This window comes from Girardinichthys multiradiatus, chromosome 5 (assembly GCF_021462225.1).
Source record: "Girardinichthys multiradiatus isolate DD_20200921_A chromosome 5, DD_fGirMul_XY1, whole genome shotgun sequence".
Lineage (NCBI taxonomy): Eukaryota > Metazoa > Chordata > Actinopteri > Cyprinodontiformes > Goodeidae > Girardinichthys > Girardinichthys multiradiatus.
This window is the reverse complement of record NC_061798.1, coordinates 5,848,994-5,872,077: the sequence shown is the minus strand read 5'-3', so window position 1 is coordinate 5,872,077 and position 23,084 is coordinate 5,848,994. Positions and strand designations below refer to the sequence as shown.

Genomic DNA, 23,084 nt, shown 5'->3' with positions numbered 1-23,084 from the left:
ATCTGAGATATTTTTACTCTACTTTAAAGGTCTGTTTTAGAAACCTAATGATGTGATCCTGATCTTTTACCATTAGTTTGAAATGTGGACATGCTTACTAAGCTTAGGGTAAGTTTCTTCCTTGCATCACTGTCTAGTGTGTTGAGGGTGAAATGCAATGTTTGTGTGTGTCACTGTTGGAATGTAAGAAAAGCAACAAACCTTTGAATATTTACACCTTTATCCTAAAACAGCATCTAAGTAATATTTGTTATATGCTCGATTGCCTTTATTGTAACATTTAAATGTTTATACTTAATAATTTATCTCCTTGATTATTAGGCTATTTCTGTAAGTGACCTAAAAATCATATCAAAAATAATCATGTTAAGAGGTTTATGAAAAGTTGATCATATTTATCAAACTAAAATGAATATATTCGTTACCTTCTGCATGGATCTGAACTTTCATGTTTGTGCAGTTGAAAACATCAAGAAACCAAGACTGAAGGGTCAACAAAAACAAGCCTTTTTATTTAAATTAGGCAAAGTAACAACTATAGTGGAAATCTAAGCAGACAGATGTCAAAGGTCTTCTGATCCCTCACAGAACTACCCGACTTCAGGATATATCACTGGACAGACCTATCGGGTATTCACCTGAAACACAAATACAACTCAGTAAGCATTGCATAGATTCTTTTCAGCAAAACCACACACACTGTAGATTAACAGAGGACAGGCAAAGGAAAAAATGAGTCAATCTAAATGTAGGCTGTAATGTCTTACCACATCATCAATCTTGAGGATACTGCGGACTGTTTCTGTGGCCAGAGTTAGAGCACTGATAGAAACCAGCAGAGGCTGCACCACCAGTTCCTCCAGGATGTTGGAGATTCCCCCCTATCATACGCGCGCGCACACACACACACACACACACACAGACACACAGACAGACAACATGTCAGTTACATCATTCTGAGTACCAATGCCTCTTTTGCAGCACTGAGACAAACACCTCCTAGCTGTGTAGTACACGTGTCTAGAGCTGCAGTAAAGCTGGCTACTTATTTACTGAAGGTGAAGGAAGACGTGCCAACCTTGCGGACGTTGATGCCTGCCATCTTGTCTCCGTGTGCATGTCTGTTGCGGAGCTCCGTCACCGTGGAGATGGGATTGAGGCCTGCGTTCTCAGCAAGCGTTGAGGGGATTACCTCCAGGGCGTCAGCATATGCACGCACACAGTAGGCCTCCATGCCACCCAGGGAGCGCGAGTACTCTGCCAGACGCACCGCCAGCTCAATCTCTGGAGCACCACCTCCAGCTATCAGAGCCCTGAGGGGCAAACATAGGACTATTACTACAACTAAGTTCACCAACAAAACCAAGACACACCAGATTATGTTGTTGTATATAATGCTGTTTTGTCTTAGTTAATCTGTCACTTTACTGTTTATTCAGGAAAAAAAGATTTTAGGTGAAAATACATTAAAATATTTGATTTAATTTGTCATATTTGTGAGAATGCTCTCCAGCCAAGTTGCAGAAACAACCAGGAGCTAATAAATGGTGAGCTTTCTATAGTGCTGTTCCTCTGTTTGTTACGCCCCTGCAGGAGGAACCAGAGCAGGAGCGCCTTTGTCAGAGGGTGAAAAGAAGATCTATCTCTACTACAAATGAGAAAATAAATATCAAAATAAGAAAATAGGACCAACCTCTTCTTGACCAGGCAGCGAATCACGCACAGTGCATCATGGATAGAGCGTTCAGCCTCCTCAATCACAAGCTTGTTGGATCCCCGAACCACAATGCATACAGTCTTCCCTGGACTGCTGCAGCCTGTGATCTGCAACAGTTTATCAGAAGCATTAATTAGGTCCAAGTAATGTTGTAACCTCTTTTTGTCACGTTACAACTGTAAATTTCATGTGATACAGCAACACGAAGGAGTGCATAATTGTAGAGGGAAAATGAAACATGGTTTTAAACATTTTACAAATCTGAAAAGTGTGGCATGTACTTATATTCAGGCTTTTTTCGGCCAGCCTAGTCTCAAGTCTTTTGCAGCTTCTAAATAACTTCCAATATTGTCAAGTATCTGGCCTCATCCATCTCATCAATGCTGATCAGCTAACCTCTCTCTGCTGGAAAAACAGCATTCCCACAGCATCATGCAACCATGATCATGTTTCAGTGTGGGGATGGTGTGTTCAGGGTGATTTGTAGTGCTAATTTCCCATCAAACATGTTACATTAAGGCCAAAATGTTCTACTGTGGTCTCATTCTTAGAACATCCTGCCTCCCATACAGGACCAACATCAAACAGGACTTCTTATGGCTTCCATTCAACAACGGCTTCCTTTTTCAGCGAGCATACCTTGACCAGTTTCCCAGAGCCGTCAAGGCTGACCTCCTCAGCAAGCTCCGCTGTGCCAAGCATTTCTGCAATGAAGTGGTCAATGTGGGCGATGGGCTTTGTGCCAATAGTCTACAGCAGAAAAAAGGACACTTATGTAGTAGCTTTATTCAGCAAGAATACATTCTCAACAATTGTTACGGTAACTGCATTTTCTAAGCAAAATAGAGACGGGTTAGTAATACATCAAAATGGATCCAAAACACCTAGATGGAGTGCAAAGTAAGGTTTTGTGATTAAACCCCATAAGATACAACAAAACAAAGCCAAACTAGCTTTTCACCATCAGCATTATCAAGTACAACAGAAAGTGCTGCAGTAGCTGGTAAAAGGTCAACAGAGGTCAGTAGGTGTAAAGCCTGTGGAGACCCACCTTGCAAATGAACTCAATCTCCTCCCTTTCAATTTCCTTCACCACCATGATCTTCATTTTGTTGAGGAAGTGCAGAGCGAGGTCACTCAGGGCATCTCTGTCACAGGACCATTTGGAGTTAACGTGAGAACCCGTTTAGGAACCAAACAAAATATCACAACATAGATCCAACTGCGTGCTGTTAACTTCGGTACCTGAGGATGGACTTCTGGATGAGTAGCACATTGCAGCCGGCTTTCTTGATCTGTTTCACCAAATTAAGGATGTAAGCCCGCTCCTCCCGCAGCACACGGTCCATCTGAGCGTAGTCTGAAACCACGATCTGGTTGTCCATCTGCACCCCAAAGGACACCGGGGGAAAACAAAACCAAACAGGTGAGGTGGGAACAGGAACACCTCAGGAATTTTTTTTGTTAGATGTTTAAAGAGAAGTTTTAAAATAAGGAAGAAAAAGTGATCTGAAAGTTTGCTGCACACATGACAATGTTTCTAATTATAGTATTTGTGAGAAAATTATTGCATTTGATGCGTCAACTGTATAACAAAAAAAAGGAAAACATTTTTAGTCTTGAGATTTATTTGTCTACCATGTGCAGGCCAAGCCTAAACTGATTTTTGTGCAATTTTGCCAATTCTTGAAGAATCACTACTAAAAAGAAAAACACCAAACATTAAAAAGTAACAGCCCCATTCTGTGGAAGAGGAGAAACCCAAATAGTCAAAACTGTTTCTTTACAGCAATAAGAAAATCTAAACATAAAGCACTGAAAAAGAAAAAAAGACAGTAGAGATGCACCGATCAGGCTTTTTTGGCCGGTTCCGATTCGTTTTGCTTTGATGTTCTGATTCCAATTTTGACACATTCTGATTTCCTTTAACCCAAAATCTAAACAAGACACAAATGTAGACCGTGTGCTTCTAACCTTAATCATATTTACATTCAACTAAAAAGTACATCAAGGTACATCTTGTTGGTTGCTGTGATTATAGACTGAAAGGGTAAACGTCTCTTTGTTTTTTATTGAACGAAAAGGACAGAACAGAAAGATTTTTCTACCAGTCAGAGCCAATCACCAGTCAGAGCCAATCACCAGTCAGAGCCAATCATGGGAAAATATGTCAATTGTAATCCCTAGTCAGGTGATTGATGCATCTCTAAAAGAGGAATTATTTTAATCAGCTGACTCACATCCGTTTTGGGAGGGGACAGACAGAACTGGATAAGACCAATTTTAGCCTTCTCCACCCGGGTCACACCAGTGTTGGCCACCCTCTGAGTGAGGACCAGCCCGTCCACCAGCTCACAGTCATCAATGGTCCCTCTGGGAAGATAATATTCACAATACTAAGACTGACAAAATGACTGTTTTTATAAGAAAAGAAGAACATTCACAGACAAGAAACTCACCCAAGCTTCTTGATGATCTTAATGTCCTGCAGGTCCACACTGGTGGCAGTGGCCGGGTCGATGACTCGCATGACTGCATCCACGCTCATGGGGGCCAGCAGGCTGGAGTACTGTGATACCACCTTGGAGCATAGCGACGTGGTGGCGCTGTTGAGGAGCGTCTCACGGTCGCTCAGCTCCATTGGACGGCTCATGGCAGTAAGCACCTCCACGCCCTTATCCACGGCCTTCTGGAACGACTCAGAAATGATGGTGGGGTGGATACCTGTCCAATCAGACAGCAGAAAGCAATCCAGTTATAACTACAAGTAACGAAAAAACCCCAATGAGTTAATAACTGTTGTCTATCATTGTTCTGCAGTTCTAACCTTTCTGCAACAGTTTGGAACAGGCATCCAGCAGCGCTCCAGCAATCACCACCACAGAGGTGGTGCCGTCACCAGCTTCGATGTCCTGGGCTTTGGACAGTTCCACCAGCTGACACACACATTGGAATCAGCTCATGGATAACCCTCGCAAACAGGAAATTCATCTGTCACATCGTGAAAATTGTATCCGTCTCACCATTTTGGCAGCAGGGTGCAGCACCTGCATCTGCTTTAGGATGGTGGCTCCATCATTGGTGATGGTCACGTCACCTTTCTCATCCTGGATCTGAAACAAAGCCTTAGTTTAATGGACCTGTTTAAATAAGGACACTAGGTAAAGGAAGCCCAAAGAAAACATGTTCCCACTAACCATCTTGTCCATTCCTTTAGGTCCCAGACTTGTTCTGATGGCGTCTGCAACAGCTGTCAATCAGAACAGAGTCAGAAACAGCAACAACCGAGAAAAATGTGCTCTTTAAAAGAAAATACTGAGAAATGTTTGCCAGGACTGTAGGGTGAGTGGTTGAACAACAGCAACAGTAGATAGTTTGACATCAAGAATGTCTCAGGATGATAAAATGCTCCAACTAAAAGAAGGTCAAAGTGCACAGTGGCTGTTTGTGATGGTAAACATTAGAAACATGAAGATATTTAACCACCCAGAATCTAAAACCAGACGTTTACAGGCTGGATTTAAGAACTGCATCTTTGTAGTAAATTGTGCAAATCTAAGTCCATTTGAGACATTCCTTTTTCCTCCTAAGGTGTCTACTGCCAAAACTCCTGAGCCATATTTGAACTCTGAATGGAGTAGTAATGGTTTGATCTCCTGGTTCCTCGTGGGCTCTGGTCATATCTGGTTATGATTGCATTACATTAGTTGCCATCTGAGGTGTGACTTGGTACTTGAATGGGTGATCAGGGGTGGAGAAAGAGGCTTTTTTGTTGTAACATTATATTTACTTGGTTTCTGTAATGCACTTTGTGCTGCATTTTCGGTTTTATGAAGAGTGATTAAGAAATTTTAAATGATTGATGTTATGAGCATTATTGATGGTGTCAATCCTGCTTTGCCACAGCTACAAAGATGGCAAACTAAATTCATCTTTGCCATATATAAAAAAAAATCATGCAACTTTAAGCTAACAAAATTATGTTTACACACACACATATATATATATATATATATATATATATATATAAAAATCACACTTAATCTTTTAAGCTCATCTTCATAATGACATTTGTGGCTTATTCCTGGCCTTCTATAGGATGCACCATAGTCCTGCAGCTAAAGAGATGTGATTGTGTTGAGTCATGAACATCAGCACCATCCTAAAACCCATCTGTTAGAAATCTCTACAGGCTTCCAGACTCATGTTTAACTCCATGCACATTGATGCTGAAGAGCTACTTCACTTCAACATGGAGAACTTCTATTTCAGGCCCGGAGGAAGCTTCTGTTTGACCGAAAATAACGGTGCCTAGTCCGGCCCATCCTAACCGAGCAGAGCTGAGGCATGATCCGAACATTACCAGCAGGTCCAAACACATGTTTAGCATTTCAGCCTACCTTTGGCAGCAGAAATGTTGCTGTAGCGGATCTGGGCCGGCTTGTCGCGGTCCACATACGCCCCTCCTTTGTTGTTGCCTCCGCTTGACGTTTTCGGTACCGCCATGGCTGCGGGCATTTGCTTTTTATATACGATGGTAAATGTTAATGGAGGATTTTAGGGAGCAATGGATGAGGGCCCGTGGCTGAAACCGAGCGGTTCGGCCTCGGATGGACTTAGATTAAGGCGTGTTCCCCGGTCCCCGTCAGAAACTTCCAGAGCCACCGACTGCTGCAGAGAGAAGAAGGACCCGGCTGTCAACTCCCCGGCGCATGCAGATGACGTTTCAGGCAGCACGTGTCGAGAAATAGTTTGAAATAATATTTTTTTTGTAGTTATATGATTTTACTCACACATCTGTTTCACGTGAATATACTTAAAAATCAAAATGCGTTTAAAAAGTAAATGACAGCGTTTTATAAAGACAGATAGGCCCTCCTGGTGCTTATCTAGCTTGATTAGTTTTGCCTGCAGGGGGCAGACATGCAGAAATCGCTTCACTGAAAACTAAACGCTGTTTGGTTTCTTTTTATTCACGTCTCTAAAATAAACTCTGTTTGAGGTAGGATCATTTCAGGGTTTTGTTGTGAGTTTTCTATCGAGTATGTGGTCCAGGTTTTAGAAATATGAATTTCCAAAGCTAACTGTTAGCTAATCATCAGAGTTTTAAACGTGTTCGGCCTCTTATAGCACATCCTCAAATCAGATCTTGCAGACCTATGTGATCTGTTCAGAATAAATCTACCCTTTTACCTTTTGCAGGAATGATGTAAACACATTTAGACGCTGCTGTGTTATACAAGGACGCAATTAAAATAGGTAAAAATGGAAAATGCTAACGTCTCACCACTTTCATGTTATTTATTAATATATAAAGTATCTCTAACTTTGGTCATGTTACAACCTTCAAACTTCAGTGTATAATGTTGGATGTTATACAGTAAACTAACTCAAAGTAATGCAATAATTGTGAAGTGGAAGGAAAAGGACACAAAGGCCTGGAGTGAAATTTTCCTGATCTTTGCAAAATAGCTGTAGCTCAGTCAGATTAAATGGAGAATTTCAATTTTCATGTCTTTCCACAGATTCTCAGTTGCATTAAGTTCTGGACTCACACATGACTATGCTTTGATGAGGTAGATGAACTTAATAAATGTGCCTCCCCTCCTGCAGCCTACAGCGATGCTGCCACTGAAGGAGAAGGATAAAGCCATCATTCAGAAGCTGTTGTCAGCTGGTTGCTGTGCCCGCTGTGTCCTCAGATTCTGCTGCGTGACCATCCAGGCTGCTTATCGACAAGCACAGCATGTATGGCTGTTTTCAGCTTACTTCCCTTGGCAATTCTTGTTGGTTTTGTTTGTGTGTCCAACCCAGCTAACCAAAACAACAATACATGACATTTCATCCTTGCTGTAGTTGATTGTTTCATTTTATGCAGGAGACCCTTGAAGAACTTAAGGCTTTCATTACGGAGAAGGAAAGCAACATAGTTCAGGATTCAACGTCCCAAACCTCTACTTATGAGCATAATAAGTCCCAGGATGCAGCACTGTCTGAAACTGTTGAAGACCCTCCCCGTAAAAGAGCTAAGCTGGTTCCCACCCAGACTGTCCAGTCAGAACCAGGCTCTGCTGCCGTGGTCACACTGAGGAATGTGGAGTCACATGTGTGTGTAGCTTGTTTGGGAATCCTGCAGGATTTATGTGGCCCAGATCAGGCAGTAAAGGTGTGCTTAGAGATAATTTGTTATTATTGTTCATTTTATTTACTTATTAGGTTTTAAAAATGTCAGCAATTGTCAGATTGGCCTGCGTACTGGTATGTTTTCATAGATTGCTGAGACGGTGAAGGCCCAAAACTACGAGTTTGATACCATGGTCTTATCTGTCTCTCTGCCGGCTCAGCTCTGTGTGCGAGAGGTCAGTACCTGTAATACAGAGACACTTTTTTTTTTTTCTTCCATCCTAAAATGATCAGATGTTATTGTAGTATTTTTGACTCTACAGCACTCCTGTTGGCTCCATGTGAAGAAGGAAGTCAGGTAAAAGAATTTATGTTGTGTTGAACATTTTGACGTCAGTGTGTTTAAAGTTTGAAGTCCTGGACAGTCAAAGGACTGGTTTGTTCTTACAGAGAGAAGGGCTTAGTGCTTGACAAAGATGATGTCATCCAGGTGAAGGAGGCCTTCAAGTGGGTCATGCAGGGTCTGGTCACAAAAGAGCTTGGGAGCGTGGCTGTGGTTAGCAAGGTAGGGGACTTCCAGTCGTGGAAAACGCAGCCTCATGAATTCATAACTGTTAAGAGAGCAGGGCATTTGCATTCTGTAGAGGTTGAAATAGTAGCTGGTTCAAAACTCAGACTATCACTCCGGGTCCCTGAACAAGACCCTTAACCAGAGAATGCTTCCCAGGGGCCACTGCTGTGTGCCGCACACTGCTCCCTGAAAAAAAGGGTTGGGTTAATTCAGGACTCAAAAGTTTGGTCTGCCAAAGGATTCATCTTAAACTTTCAGGTCTCTACAACTTTTAGTTGAGTTAGTCTGGCAAACTCAAAAGCAAAACTTAAGTGGTTACGTTGAAGTCCTAAACTTGAAAATGCCCTGACGTTTGTTGCATTAGAATTTTGAGCTCTGCCAAATTTTCTGTTTTGACACTGAGGCTGTTTACATAAACTAACAGGAGAAAAAAGTAAGCAGAGAATATTTGGCATGAAGAGCAGAATACTTTCTATTGTGATCACATTGAGCTTTTCTTTTGTTTCAGAGCCCGTTTGAGGTCGGTGTGGAGTTCACTCATCCAGAGACGGAATCTGACTGCCACTTTCTGTGAGTCCTCAAGTAGCTCCAAAATCCTTCATGTTCCCCAAGCACAAAGAGACAAGGCAGAGCTACTTGTCTCAGAAGGGTTCATTTTGCTTTGTCTCAGCCCAAACTTACACAGAAGTTTCTAAAACAAAATAGTTGTGATGGCTGAATTCTGATCTGCTTGCTGTGTTCTCTCCGTCCTCCAGAGCCAAATCCTGTCCCGACTGCTTCAAACCCACCAAGAACAAACAGGTAAACTCCTGGACCACCCGAGTCCAGTTTCTGTATATACTTGGCTTGAAAGGGACTGCTTGGTTCCTCTTCATCTACCATGCTTTTCTCTTCGTCTGTAGTCGGTGTTCACTCGCATGGCTGTGGTCAAAGCTCTGGAAAAGATATCTGATGCTAGGTTTTTACAGTAAGTAATAAATCTTCTCTATGAAGCGTTGTGTGAAACATCTGTGCTTATTATGTTTCTTTTATTTTTCAAGACATTACCCTAGTCCACCATTAGAGCCGAGCAGCAGCTGCACCCCTCGGGACATCCAGTGTCTTCACATGTCTGTCTTCATAGCAGGTAAAGCTAGATGATAAGAACCTTCTTGACATGCTTATTTTCTACTCTGGAGAACAAAACAGGTGTTCCCTCACATTCAGGGAGGTATAACAAGTTCTGCCGCAGCCTGCCTCAGACTCCCTGGGTGATCGACGGAGAGAGGAGGATGGAGTCGTCTGTGGAGGAACTGATCGCAGCACCGATCCTGTCTGCCTTCAGAGCCGACGGTGAGTCCCTCAGATAATGTCGCCAAAGATCAGTGTTCAAGATGTTTGTTTGAGTCATAAAGTAACAATCATCTTAAATGTCTGTGTTCCCATTTTAAGATAGGCTCAAGGGAGCCTATTTTTGTGACATCATTATAACCCATGCAGGCCTGATCAAATAACAGCTTGTTCCGTAATATAGAATCATTGATCTGTTCCTGTATTCATATTTCCATAGCTTCAGACAGATCACTTAAAATTGAAACTGATCTGTGATTACTAGTCGGTTTTGCTTCCTTTTTGCAATAAAGTTATCACATTTTCTTTCTTAAACACCCTCAGAGCTGTACCTGTTATGCTCCGGTTGATGATAAATTTGACAAAGGGAGTGATGACTTCAGCAGCATCCCTGAGAAACCTAGCCAGTAAAATGTCTAGTCGTGTCCTCTGAGTGGAGTTTAATTCACTCATTAGTTTAAACAACTTCTGAAACACAGGAGAGTTCAAACAAAACAGTGTGCTGGAAAAATAAACTGTTCTTTTTGTGGCAGGATTTAATTTCTCCTCCTCGGGCAGAGAGGACGTGGATGTCCGAACTCTTGGAAATGGTGAGATTCCTGAAGGTTTTCTGTGTTTGATGGAATGATCTCTCCTGTGCTCCACCTGAGCAAACTGAAACCCCCTCCCAAAATTACACCAGTGATGAATGCTCAGGTTTTTGGAGTGTTCCTGCTGGGCTACTAAAGTGAGATCCAGGTGATCTGTACTCCTGGATGAAACTTGCTAATGAAACAGAAATAGATGTCTTAGTTTCCCATGATTCGTGACACAATGACACGTTCTTAATGGGCCTACCCCATCAATCAATAAATGATTGAATTCAACTTCTTTATCCAGATCCTCCTCAGAGTACAAACCTCAACATTTAACAGGTAGGTTAGGTTGCCACAGTAGGTTTCACTTTACTAACAGAACTAATCCAGTTGTGATAAAGGGAATTTGTTGGCCTTTCAAAATAAAGTTCAGAAAAAACTTTTCAAAATAAAACTCTACGTCTTACATATGTTTTATTGTCACAAGACTGGGTTCTATAATTCTCATTGACCTCAACCAGTGTGGAAAAGGGGATTATGCTGGCCTTTCAAAATAAAGTTCACAGACATTTTTGTTTTCAAAATTAAATAACCTTTGCACACGTTTTACTGCAAAGGAGAATTCCTCATGTACCTAAACCAGTGATGATAGAGGGTTTATAATGGCCTTTCAAAACAAAACTAACAGGTGAGCTACAAAATAAAAGTATTCCTCCTTCATTGGATATATTAAGAAAGCTGGCTCAAAGTTCCTCTTGAGTCAAAAGAACAATGTTGATCTATGATGGGCCACGGTTAGTTTTTGATTGTCTTTAACTTTCCATTATTATTCAGAAGGCAAGGACTAAATGAGCAATAACAATGGTGTTAGCTGGTAAACTCCAATTGGCAGGCCTCATCAAAATTCCTTCAGGAAGCTTTTTTAGTTCTTTAAATTTTATTGTCTTTTTCTTTGGCAGGACGTCCATTTGCCATGGAGCTGCTGAATCCACATAGATCCCGGTTCAGCAAAGTGGAGACGAAGCAGCTTCAGGAGGTGCTCAATGTCAAATAATTGTACAGAAAATGTTGCTACTTTCTCTGTTTTTGGTGGACAGGACAGCCTGTTGGCCTCTACCCGCACGAGATTATGCAGAGTGAGATAATACTATTGAAACAGCAAGTATGAAAAATGGGACACTTTTACATCTGATCTTTAATTCAATTCAAATGTAATTCAAAAATACTTTAATAATCCCAAAGGGAAATTAAATGTTGTAGCTGATACTACTTTGAGGAAATGCGCAACCTGCCCGTCATTGTGACTGTGTGGTGATCTTTTTATTTTTTTAACGTCTCCCTTTCAGCAGAGTGGCACTCAGAATTGTTGTCTGAGTGCCAAGAAGAAGCCCAACAGATTTACTTTCACAAGTGGAGCATTACGGCTAACTCTATGATGCTCCACTAGACACATACAGTACATACCAAAAGTTTGGACACACCTTCTCATTCAAAGAGTTTTCTTTATTTTCATGACTATGAATATTGTAGCTTCACACTGAAGGCATCAAAACTATGAATTAACACATGTGGAATTATATACTGAAGAAAAAAGTGTGAAACAACTGAAAATATGTCTTATATTCTAGGTTCTTCAAAGTAACCACCTTTTGCTTTGATTACTGCTCCTCACACTCTTGGCATTCTGTTGATGAGCTTCAAGAGGTAGTCACCTGAAATGGTTTTCCAACAGTCTTGAAGGAGTTCTCAGAGATGCTTAGCACTTGTTGGCCCTTTTGCCTTCACTCTGCGGTCCAGCTCACCCCAAACCATCTTGATTGGGTTCAGGTCCGGTGACTGTGGAGGCCAGGTCATCTGGCGCAGCATCCCATCACTTTCCTTCTTGGTCAAATAGCCCTTACACAGCCTGGAGGTGTGTTTGGGGTCATTGTCCTGTTGAAAAATAAATGATGGTCCAACTAAACGCAAACCGGATGGAATAGCATGCAGCTGCAAGATGCTGTGGTAGCCATGCTGGTTTAGTATGCCTTCAATTTTGAATAAATCCCCAACAGTGTCACCAGCAAAGCACCCCCACACCATCACACCTCCTCCTCCATGCTTCACAGTGGGAACCAGGCATGTAGAGTCCATCCGTTCACCTCTTCTGCACCGCACAAAGACACGGTGGTTGGAACCAAAGATCTCAAACTTGGACTCATCAGACCAAAGCACAGATTTCCACTGGTCTAATGTCCATTCCTTGTGTTCTTTCACACCTGTGAAGTGAAAACCATTTCAGGTGACTACCTCTGGAAGCTCAACAACAGAATGCCAAGAGTGTGTGGAGCAGTAATCAAAGCAAAAGGTGGCTACTTTGAAGAACCTAGAATATAAGACATATTTTCAGTTGTTTCACACGTTTTTGTTCAGTATATAATTCCACATGTGTTAATTCATAGTTTTGATGCCTTCAGTGTGAAGCTACAATATTCATAGTCATGAAAATAAAGAAAACTCTTTGAATGAGAAGGTGTGTCCAAACTTTTGGTCTGTACTGTGTGTGTGTGTGTATATATAAATAAATAAAAACTTCATTAGAAACTGCTTTGGGATTATTTCAACTGCAATGGACACGGAGATGCAAACGAAAAGGAAAAAAGAAGCAAGAAAGAGAGAGGTGGGGCAAAAAGGGAGAGGAGAAAAGAATAGAAGAGAAAAATGAGTGAAGAGAATACAAGATAACACCCTAGAAGACTGCTTCTACACCTGCAGAAACATAACAGCAGCAATGTTACCGAAAGGTGCACAATGCTAATGAATGCAAGATGTATTTAGTGGTAACTGCGACTCAATGTGGAACATCTGTGTATCTGTTAACACCTGAATCTAAACATCTGGGGGATAAGTGTGATCGCGCTTGTATATATAAGGTTTCTCCATAAAAATATGCAATAGAGAGTGTAAGGAGCCACAGACCTGCCCCCCTTGATCCGAGACACACATACGGAGGAGATCTGAGCCGTAGACAGAGGCCCCCCAGAGCACAGGAGCCCCAGGAGAAACACCGCCGGGACTATCGCCACCCCCCCCAGAGAAGAGCAGGGGAGAATCCCAGGGGAACCATCCAGTAGCCACAGTGCAGAAGCCCCAGGGAGCTGCAGCAACGAGCCCATAGGCCCCGCCAGCAGCCGTCTACCCCCGAGCAGATCCAGCCATGGACCTAGAGACCAGAGACCCTGGGACATATCACTCTCCAAGCAGAGGCCTCACAGAACCCAGGGGTCCACAAACGTCCAAAGGCTCCCAAGAGCACAGGAACCCCAGGAGGACCACCACCGGGACAACTACAACCCCCTGAGAGAAGAGCAGAGGACAGCCCCTGGGGAACCATCCAGCAGCCACAGTGCAGAAGCCCCAGGGATTTGCAGCGACGGGCCCACCCGCTGGCAGCTGCCAAGCAGAGGTCTGACAGAGCCAAGGGGCCCATCCATGCCCTGGCAAGCAGCCACCGAGAGTGAGCCAGCACAGACCACAGCACTTAGCCCCAGACACCAAGAACCACAAATACACCAGCCACTGTTAGGGAGTGTGGCGGGGAGGAAATAGGCCTCACATTCGATGGGGGGGCCTAAGCTGATCCAGGACAAGGAGCAGCCCAGGACCAACTTAAAGACAAACAACAATGGACGTCATACACTCACTCACACTCCCCATATATACTCTATACTCTCAGGTCCAGGTACCGATAAACCAGAGGGGCAACCAGCCCCCGGATCCAGGAGGTGGTCCCCTTCCTTCGGGGTTGGAGACAAGCAGACTGCCCCAGCACCAGTCCAGACAAATGCCGGCACTGCTGGAACCCGGGTGACCCCAGACCCCGACGCCCAGCTCTGACCAGCCTCCAACGACCCCCGTTCCTTTCTGGAAATGGGGTCACGCACAAAAGATGGGTCTACCTGGTTCAAACGAGCCCGCCAACCAGAGCCATCCCAGGATGAAACAGTCCCAACCCCCCAATGATTTCTGATCTCAACCCCATGAGCCTCCCACCCCCAATGAACCACAACATGGATCTCTCCACAGAACCACCCCCAACCAGGACACATTGAACACATGCCCCTGAACCATGACCCTTTCTAAGAAGCTACAGCTTATCTGCACATGTTCCAAAGTGTTGAAAATCACTTAATAATAAACAAACTATTACAGTGTTCACTTTCCTTCACGAGCTACCAATAAAATTGCAATTCCTAAACATAATGTCAGGTTCCACAGTGTGAATGCTTTCAGTTGTTACTAACTGCCTAACTGTTCTACTTTAGGTTTGCTTTTGCATTTTTGCATGCTTAATTTTGAAAATTTCTCCTTTTATTATTGATTTAAATACTTCTAAGAAAAATGTTTTTTTTGTTTTCATTGGCCCATGCTTTTAATTTTAAATGCATTTAAAATCTCCTTTAACAAGTAATAAACTTGCACCTACACCATGTTGAAGATACTTAGTTTAAATAGAAAATCGTTTTTGACATTAGACTGGTGTCTTTGGACTGCCTAACCTTTCATATATTTGATTTCTGTATTTAACATCTTGTTCAAAATTCTAAAAAGCTGCTAAAACTGCATGCAGTGTTCACTTCATCATGTTTGATCTGTTTTTAGACAATAAACGAGTCCTCAGATAAAGTCAGAGTGAGAGACCTGCAGATTGTAACCAGGTGAGCTAATTGATACGGTTGTATACTGGACTTTAAACATTCATAGTATGAGAATTAAAGACAACCGTGCTCTATTCCGTGTTCTATTTGTTGTAAACTGCAGAGAGGCCATGAACCGAATGAAGGTGGGAGAAGAAGAAAAGACAAAGACCTACACGGCACTCGTCTGGACTCAGAAGGCCATCGAGAAAGAAGACATCACCTTTATCAATGACATCAAGGTGAGTTAAGCTCAGTTGGTCTTTCGCTGCTCGTTGAGGGGCCGCTGTATGCAGCGTGAGAATTTTAGGTTTAACACACCAAGACTGCATTTTTATGTTTCATATTCGATGAATGCTTCAAAATGTTGTCACTTCTCACAGAATATTAGAAGAGTAAAGGAGCCAGGTGGTAAAATAATGCTTAAAGTTAGATATGAATGGCACAACTGAGAGACATACTAATGCAGTTGAACATTAGTGTTATGAGTTGTCGCACTGTTTTCCTGTTGTATGCACTTATTTTCATAACTGTGTTAACTATGTTAACTAAAACAGTGTAGAATAAATGGAATTTTAAATAGAACCTCAGTCATCTTGTTGACCCGTTAGGGCTCTAGCATCAAATCAGAATTTTTGGATTAAAGTTCTGTTAAAGGTTTATTAGCAGATAATATCTTACCTGCAGTAGATAACTTTCTGTATTTAGTATAAATCCAGCTAGTCAGAGAAGCCCATGACCAAACTGCTATCTTAAAAATAACTCCAGTCTTGAAAAGGTCGTAGCAGTTTATCCTGACACTGTTTCATGAACAATTAAACTGCTGTCATGTTAACATTGGGTGGTTATTTAGGCTACACAGATTATTTTTACATGTAAAATGGAGGTAAGAGGCAGTGCGTCTCTAATAGTTTTCCTGTGTGAAACATGTACTGAGAATAGAATGTCAAAATTCAAGTCCTCCACAGAAAACTAAGGCAGTGTTAAAAATCAGCATTGCTTTTTACTTTGTTTTACTTTTATATCAGATAGTTATTCTGACTGTTCTCAGTACGTGTTTCTCTCAGGAAGACGACTGATGGTGCACCACCTCCATTTCTATCTTCTTCTGTGTCCAATGCAAATATGACAGCTAGAATGTTTTTGAGACAGGAGATGGTTTAAGGTGGTAGTCCACTTTGGTCTAGGCTCCTCTCCTGCTAGCCATTAGCCTCAGTCTTCAAGATGGATTAATCTGGATTTCTACTAAGAGAGTTACCTACTGAAGGTAGCATATTTACTGCCTATAAGCCTTTAACGGAACCCGACTTTTAAAATTCCAAACTACACCTTTAGCAAGGTGAGAACCTAATCCCAGCCAATCAAGAAGCCATAAATTTCGACTTTCTGTGTTGCTAGGACCTGACTCTGGACCAGAAGACTCCTCTAAGGGTTCTGCACCGACGGACTTTGGCCATCCGGCAGAGAGTCATCCACAGCATGAATGCCCGCTACAAGGACTCGCATCACTTCTACCTTGGTCTGAAAACACAGGCTGGAACGTATCCTCACTTCAAATCTCCACTTTGTCAGAAAAGTGACAATTCCAGTAACTGACCTGAAACAGACCATTGTAGACTGCACACACGTCACAAGCAGATTTCTAATTTCCTTCCGTTTGTATGTAGATGTTCCTGCAGCTGTGGAATTCTAAGTTGTGACTAAAAGCTCCTTAATGTCCAGCAAACAGCTACATCAAGGAGTTCGTCCATGGAGATTTTGGCCGCACTAAACCAAACCTGTGTCAGCTGCTGAAGACTGATGCGGACATCCTGGAGCTGGATGTGGAGGTGGGGAAATGTAGCTTGTGAAATACTTCTCATGTAGAAAATGAGTTAAACAAAGGGTTGTTCAGATTAAAACAGGAATTATATAATTTGATGCCTAACTGGACCCTAACTGGTGTTTCCTCTGTCAGTCTGTGGATGTGGACTGGCCTCCACCCATACCAGAGTGAAAGATGCCCTCCCACTCCAAAACTGGCCTTATCGTGTCCTCAGGGGGTGCAGCTTTGGGCAGACTGGTTCTGTGAAAGCGTGGTATTGAACTGGCCCATGTAACTGGTGCTGGGAGGCTGGAAAATCTGGAATTAGGAACGTGGCGTTCTCCTGGCAGGCTCTGTTCTGGGTCTGGATCAGCTTTTGTTCGAGTGGACGTTGCATGTAACTGTATCTTCAGTTTCATAACATATGTTTACCAGCCCTGTAAAGTTCTGTTGTGATACATTTAAATTAGGTCATTTTTGTAACTGGGGCTGTTTAAAGATGTATTAAAGGTTGACATACTGGTCCATCTAAGTCAGGCACTGTCAGACTGTCAAAATGTGTTTCATTACTTTTGCTTAAGCCAACTTGTTTTGTAGTTATTCCTTTATCATTAAAGAGAGGTATTTTAGTTGATGTTGTAAATATGTCCAAAAAGCCTTAAAATAAATTTCTCTTTTATGGTGCCAGCATAATTTCACCCTGAAAAATGTTATTACCTTTCACTTAAATCTGATGTGGATTGAACGTTTTTACTAAGCTCAGATAGTTTAAGCTAAAGCATGAAATTAATTCCCAAAGCATTGTCTTCAGTCTCTTTGCCTGGTTCAGGGTTGCAGGGGGCTGGGCTTATTCTAAGGGCCATGCAGCCACATCTGCTCACATCTATGGTCAATTTAATATCACTAATCTTAGCATGCATGTTTGCACAGTTGGATAAGAAGGGTACCTGGAGGAAAACCTATCCATGCCAGGTTCAAAAGAAAAGCATCGCTGCTGAGCCCAGACAGCTAACACCACCCTGATCAGAACTTGCTTTGGCTTCCATGCTTTCAGCTATTATTCTGTTGTTACACAGATCATCTGCCTCAATCTCCAACCCTGGCATCCTAAACATTAATAAGCCTTCTCTTTCATCTCCTTTATCCTCCGTTAGCTTCATATTCAACATATCCACTCTCCCCCCTCTTCACATGCCCAAACAAACCTCGTCACTTTAACTGTGTCTCTGTCATACTTATTTCTAATCATGGACATTTTTTCTCTCCCAAAGAAAATCTTATGTTCACCTCCCACAGTTGTTTAGTGGGACAAACGTCCCACTATCTCTGAACCATACCTCATTGCAGATCTCACTACCATATTGTGATCTACCCTGCTTACACTCTCTTCTTCACCTCTCTTGTGCTCTGCATATGGATTTAATCAACCTCTGCCCCCCTCTTATTCACACCCATGTATTCTCTACATGGGTGTGAATGCCATGCATAATTCAGGTCGTTCTGGCCAAACAGCTCAATTATGTATGTCATCTGACTGCAAATCTTTTTTTTTTTTTATAAGCTGAATATGCACAATATATATTTTTTTATTCTAAAGATCCAAAACAATGAAAGAAAAAAGTCACAACTGCAAAAAAAAAAAAAAAACCCTGAAACATACTTCTTTTAATTTAATTCAAAATAAATACTAACACGGCAATGCAAGTCCACTACTGGGTTCTTGCCCTAATGTTTTGGTAAGAAAACAAACAAGCAAATGATCCCAGAAAAAGAACCAAAAAGAATAAAAAGAGACTTCAGTTAATCCATCATCACCTTTCAGTGACCTTCAAGACGTGCCTGTTTTTGTTTTCTTTTTTTTTTTTTTTTTTTACAACATACAAGATAACACTGTGTAGAATGACAAATATAAATAAAACAAACACTACGGTACAAAAACTGGGAGCGAAGGGAGCAAGGATTAGTGAGTTTGCAACAACCTGATCAAACCACCATTGTTTAAAAACAAAGAAAAAAAGCCGGCCATGGTCCCACTTTCAGCATTTTTTTTCCAGAGACGGTGAAATAAAACAGACGTTGGCGGTTCAGTGCAGACTCCATGGGTACAGTGATGTCCTCAAAAGGTTAAGGAGTCGGTCGTTTTCAGGGACCATGATGATGAGAGGAAGGCGGTGGGGTTTGTCTCCATGGAAACATCCCCCTTATGTGACAAAAAGTAAATTCATTCACCCAAAAAAAATGAACAATTAGTGGTTAAACACTGTCCTTGAAATAAAAAAAAAAATCTTAATGTTTTTCCGTTGTTGCATTATTCACCTTGTCTGTAAGGACAAAAAACAAAGAAAAAGGGAAAAAAAAGGCATTGCATATGTACATCAAGATGTTTGGAGACATTTTTCTGGCAGTCATCACAGTCATCATGTTTGAGTGTCTCACGGCTCAGTTTTCTTGTTATATGTGATTCATTGATACTCAGTACAGATCTGTACATGTGTGTAAATAAACCTCTTTCATAATACTGACAGCACAGACGGACCAGGACCCCCTGCTGTGTACTGTTGCATCTGTTTGATAAATTTTACTTTCTTTACACCTATTTTTTATATTAACATCAGTCTCTGTGTTATTTGAGTGTAAATATGTATCCTCTTGATTAAAACTGAAAACATGCTGTGTGGTTGGCTTCACAGCTGTCGGCTCAGAGTTCCTGCAGAAAACCTCTCATGCTTCAGTCATAGTGTCCTTCCCAACTCCCTTAAATCGCTTCAGCAGCTAAATATTTGGTGTTAATTATGAGCTGTGCAGGAACCCTAATGTTTGCAATGGCGGTATCCTCCAGGAATAAATCAGATCTGACATGTTTTGTACAGAGTGGTTAAAGATGCTGACAAATCTGTTGGTGGGTACGTGGGTAAAGACACGTAAAAACCCTGGACATAAACTCAATTTTAGTGCAGCAGCATAATCTCACTCTGAATCATTAAAAACAATCTTTCATTTTAGTACATTTATTTAGTGGGGAAAAAACAGAGATAATGGTGTCAAATGATTAGTCCACATTATAAGCAACCCTGCTCCTAATGCTTTACCCTCTAGGCCAGCATTTCAACACATTTCAAGTTACCGGTTTCAAGGTTTTAAAAGCTCTGGTTTCAAAACTGCTAAAATCTACGGTTTAAAGTCCTTTTAGTGGCAGGCCAGAGAAAGAGAGTCCAGTCTCAAGTATTCTCCAGCTGTATGCAGCAGAGAGCTATGCAGTACTGCCTCTCCCTCAACCTGCTGTGGCACACTGCTGGGCAGCTGGCTGAAAGAGGGCTCTTACACTTTCCCCTGCCTTACAAGAAAGACAAATTTAACTGTTTGAAAATAATTCTGTGAAAAACACGAACAGTAATATAGTGGAAACTAAAGAGCGCCACACTCTTATTAAAGCAATACTTTAACATTAACACCACTGGCAATTATGGAGCTGCAGGCTGGCTACCCGACAGCCTGACTGTAAATACTGAGCAGCGGTGGTAATTTTACTAAAGCTTGACATACATCAAGAATCTCATACAGGCCCAAGCCTACTACACATCCATAGAAGATACGAGGAACACAGGATAATTATCAGAAAGCATCTTCTAATCCTGTGTTTAGTGACTACTTTAAATATTCAAAGAAACATGAAACTTAAAGCAGCCACTAACTTATACATTCTGTTTTACTTTTCGGCTCAGATCGCAAAAAGTGAGATTTTATTAAATAAGAAACATTTCGTAATTGTCCAGACCTGTTTAGAAAAACAGAATTGAATTTAGTAACATGAGCTGACCCGAGCTGTAAAGACGAGTGACTGGAAAGAGATTTCAGCAGCTACATGCAAACTGTGAGATGATTTATTAAAATAAGGATGTTTGTCTGAACAGAGCTACTGTGAATCAGTGAAGCCATGTGACATGTTCAGGTGTGTGGCAGGCTGCTTAGAAAGTCATTGCCTCACATCTTGATTTCAGCATCTTTAGATACTGTTCATTTAAATTGAACTAGTTCTAGGGTGATAAATAAAGACCCAATCCTGATGGTGTTCTGAACAAGATTCACCTTAAGACAACCAAATTCAAAATCACTGGTCTCTGTGAGAACTGCAGTATCGCCTGAACTCTCCCTGCTGGTGAGCTTGGAACCCTACACCCTTGTCTCACAAAACACCAAATGTGATTTATTCTGGAGTTGACCGCTCACGCCAGTCTGATCTGAAGCAGAAAATACCTATGTTTGTGGTGTGTGTGTGTTGTGAGTGTGTGTTTGTGTGCTATGGCAGCATCTGCGTCCCACATACATACAGTACACACATACTTTAAACTACATTTCCCTGTGGGAACATTCATTCCCCTTTTCCTACAGCGAAGATGAGCAAACAGAAGAGGAGGGGAAGTGGTGAGTTGGTTGTGGAAAGCTGGAGCACTTAGCTGAGTCTGAACCTGCTTGTGCTCTGTAGCGCCTGAGTGAGCTGTGCGGCAGTTTAGTGTTTCAGAATAAGGAACCATAAAGTAGATCTTGTGCGTTAAAAAAGTAGTGACACTGCAGCGATGAAGGAAATGGTACAGACTCTTTTTTTTTTTTCTTTTACTTTTTAGCTGATTTTGATTGCCATGGTATTAGGGATGTGTGCCATCATGACAAATGTATGAGAGTGTTTTTTTTTCCCAAATGAGTGAACCTCGAGTCATGCACTTATCCTCAACCAAGAGCAATCCCTCAGGAGCCAAAACCTGGCTGCCCTCTCCCTAAAGAAAAACAGACAACAACAAAACCACCCTGTCTGCATGATACAAAACATCTGCACACATAAGGCAACATTTTTGGTTTTTTGTTCCCTAAAACGGCTCTTCGAAACCAAGTGCAAAAACGTCAAAAGAAGAAAAAGGGCAGAAATGACCAAAAAAAAAAAAAAAAAAGATCATCGCAAAGATCATGGGTTCAACAACTTAATACTGATGAAGAGAAAAAAAATAAATAACAAAAACATTGCCTTCTGCAGTAAATAGCGCTGAAAATGTAGGAGACTTTTTTTTTTAGTGTGGGGAGACCAGCTTAAGTCTATCCCACTGTGCAAAAACCTCTTTTAAAGTCCCTACAAAGACTTCTCCCCATCTGTGACGAGGCAGACAAGGAGAAAAAGAGGAGAGACTGGTATTTTTTTTTTCCTAGAATGGCTACGTGTTTTCCTCAAAATGGCCACAAATGGGGACGATAGTGGCTGACTGGGACGAAGCGCTTACTCCCGCCCACTGGCTGAGTAGGAGAATTGTGGGAAATGAGGCCGTCGCTCGTTGTCCGCTGCGTCCATCCCGTCCTCGTCATCTGAAAAACACAAGAGATCCAGACATCAGCTGGTTCATATTTTCCTTTCACTGCCACCCAGAAGGACGATGTGAGCTTCAGCAGTAAGGTACAGCGCAGCAAGAAACTATTGGGACACTATTTTTATAAGTTACATTATAGACTTATTTTAAAACTGTTTTCATCATAGTTTTCTTTCAAAACAATCTACAAAAATCACTTATAGGACAAAGTAAAAAACATATTTTTGAGGGTTTTTTAAAAATTGTATAAAAAATAAAAAAAATCGGGGAGGACAGAAAATGTTGTTAGCATCCCAAATATTATTTAGAAATGGATGGAGTTCGGAACCACCGGGATCTGTCCTAGATCTGGATCTGGCTGCCCAACAAAACTGTGTAATCAGTGAAGAAGGGCCTAGGTCAGGGAGGTGACCAAGAATCCAAAGGCCATGGAGCTGGAGCTCCAGTGTTCCCTTGTGGAGAATGCACAACTATCCAGAATGTCAACTACAGGTCCTTCTCAAAATATTAGCATATTGTGATGAAGTTCATTATTTTCCATAATGTCATGATGAAAATTTAACATTCATATATTTTAGATTCATTGCACACTAACTGAAATATTTCAGGTCTTTTATTGTCTTAATACGGATGATTTTGGCATACAGCTCATGAAAACCCAAAATTCCTATCTCACAAAATTAGCATATCATTAAAAGGGTCTCTAAACGAGCTATGAACCTAATCATCTGAATCAACGAGTTAACTCTAAACACCTGCAAAAGATTCCTGAGGCCTTTAAAACTCCCAGCCTGGTTCATCACTCAAAACCCCAATCATGGGTAAGACTGCCGACCTGACTGCTGTCCAGAAGGCCACTATTGACACCCTCAAGCAAGAGGGTAAGACACAGAAAGACATTTCTGAACAAATAGGCTGTTCCCAGAGTGCTGTATCAA

At 41.7% G+C, this 23,084-nt stretch overlaps 3 protein-coding genes across 4 annotated transcripts in view; 1 reads left to right on the top strand and 2 right to left on the bottom strand.

The window, feature by feature from the left end:
• Window positions 1-491: 491 nt before the first annotated feature.
• cct4 (chaperonin containing TCP1, subunit 4 (delta)) lies at window positions 492-6,393 on the bottom strand. Its single transcript, XM_047364356.1, has 13 exons — window positions 6,118-6,393; window positions 4,915-4,967; window positions 4,741-4,830; window positions 4,545-4,653; window positions 4,177-4,441; window positions 3,958-4,090; window positions 2,963-3,102; window positions 2,769-2,865; window positions 2,357-2,467; window positions 1,694-1,824; window positions 1,079-1,313; window positions 768-881; window positions 492-638 (listed from the first exon to the last, which is right to left on the bottom strand). The coding sequence occupies exons 1-13, from the start codon at window positions 6,233-6,235 to the stop codon at window positions 624-626; spliced, it is 1,611 nt and encodes a 536-aa protein (XP_047220312.1). The 5' UTR covers window positions 6,236-6,393; the 3' UTR covers window positions 492-623.
• A 177-nt stretch (window positions 6,394-6,570) lies between these two features.
• On the top strand, window positions 6,571-17,488 carry pus10 (pseudouridine synthase 10). Of its 2 annotated transcripts, XM_047364355.1 has the most exons (19): window positions 6,571-6,719; window positions 6,920-6,976; window positions 7,331-7,465; window positions 7,596-7,883; window positions 7,990-8,076; window positions 8,164-8,198; window positions 8,291-8,405; window positions 8,920-8,981; window positions 9,167-9,212; window positions 9,314-9,378; window positions 9,452-9,537; window positions 9,618-9,743; window positions 10,274-10,330; window positions 11,275-11,351; window positions 14,957-15,012; window positions 15,116-15,233; window positions 16,390-16,532; window positions 16,721-16,820; window positions 16,949-17,488. In XM_047364355.1, exons 3-19 carry the CDS (start codon window positions 7,340-7,342, stop codon window positions 16,985-16,987), a joined length of 1,626 nt encoding a protein of 541 aa, XP_047220311.1. In that variant the 5' UTR covers window positions 6,571-6,719; window positions 6,920-6,976; window positions 7,331-7,339; the 3' UTR covers window positions 16,988-17,488. The 2 variants fall into 2 exon arrangements, with proteins under 2 accessions (XP_047220311.1, XP_047220310.1); XM_047364354.1 differs by lacking the exon at window positions 6,920-6,976.
• A 962-nt stretch (window positions 17,489-18,450) lies between these two features.
• Window positions 18,451-23,084, bottom strand: part of akt3b (v-akt murine thymoma viral oncogene homolog 3b) — a 52,121-nt gene continuing 47,487 nt past the window's right edge. The window contains exon 14 of the mRNA XM_047364357.1: window positions 18,451-22,144. Within this exon, the coding sequence (XP_047220313.1) occupies window positions 22,059-22,144 (86 nt within the window). The 3' untranslated portion in view covers window positions 18,451-22,058. The remainder of the gene's footprint in view (window positions 22,145-23,084) is intronic.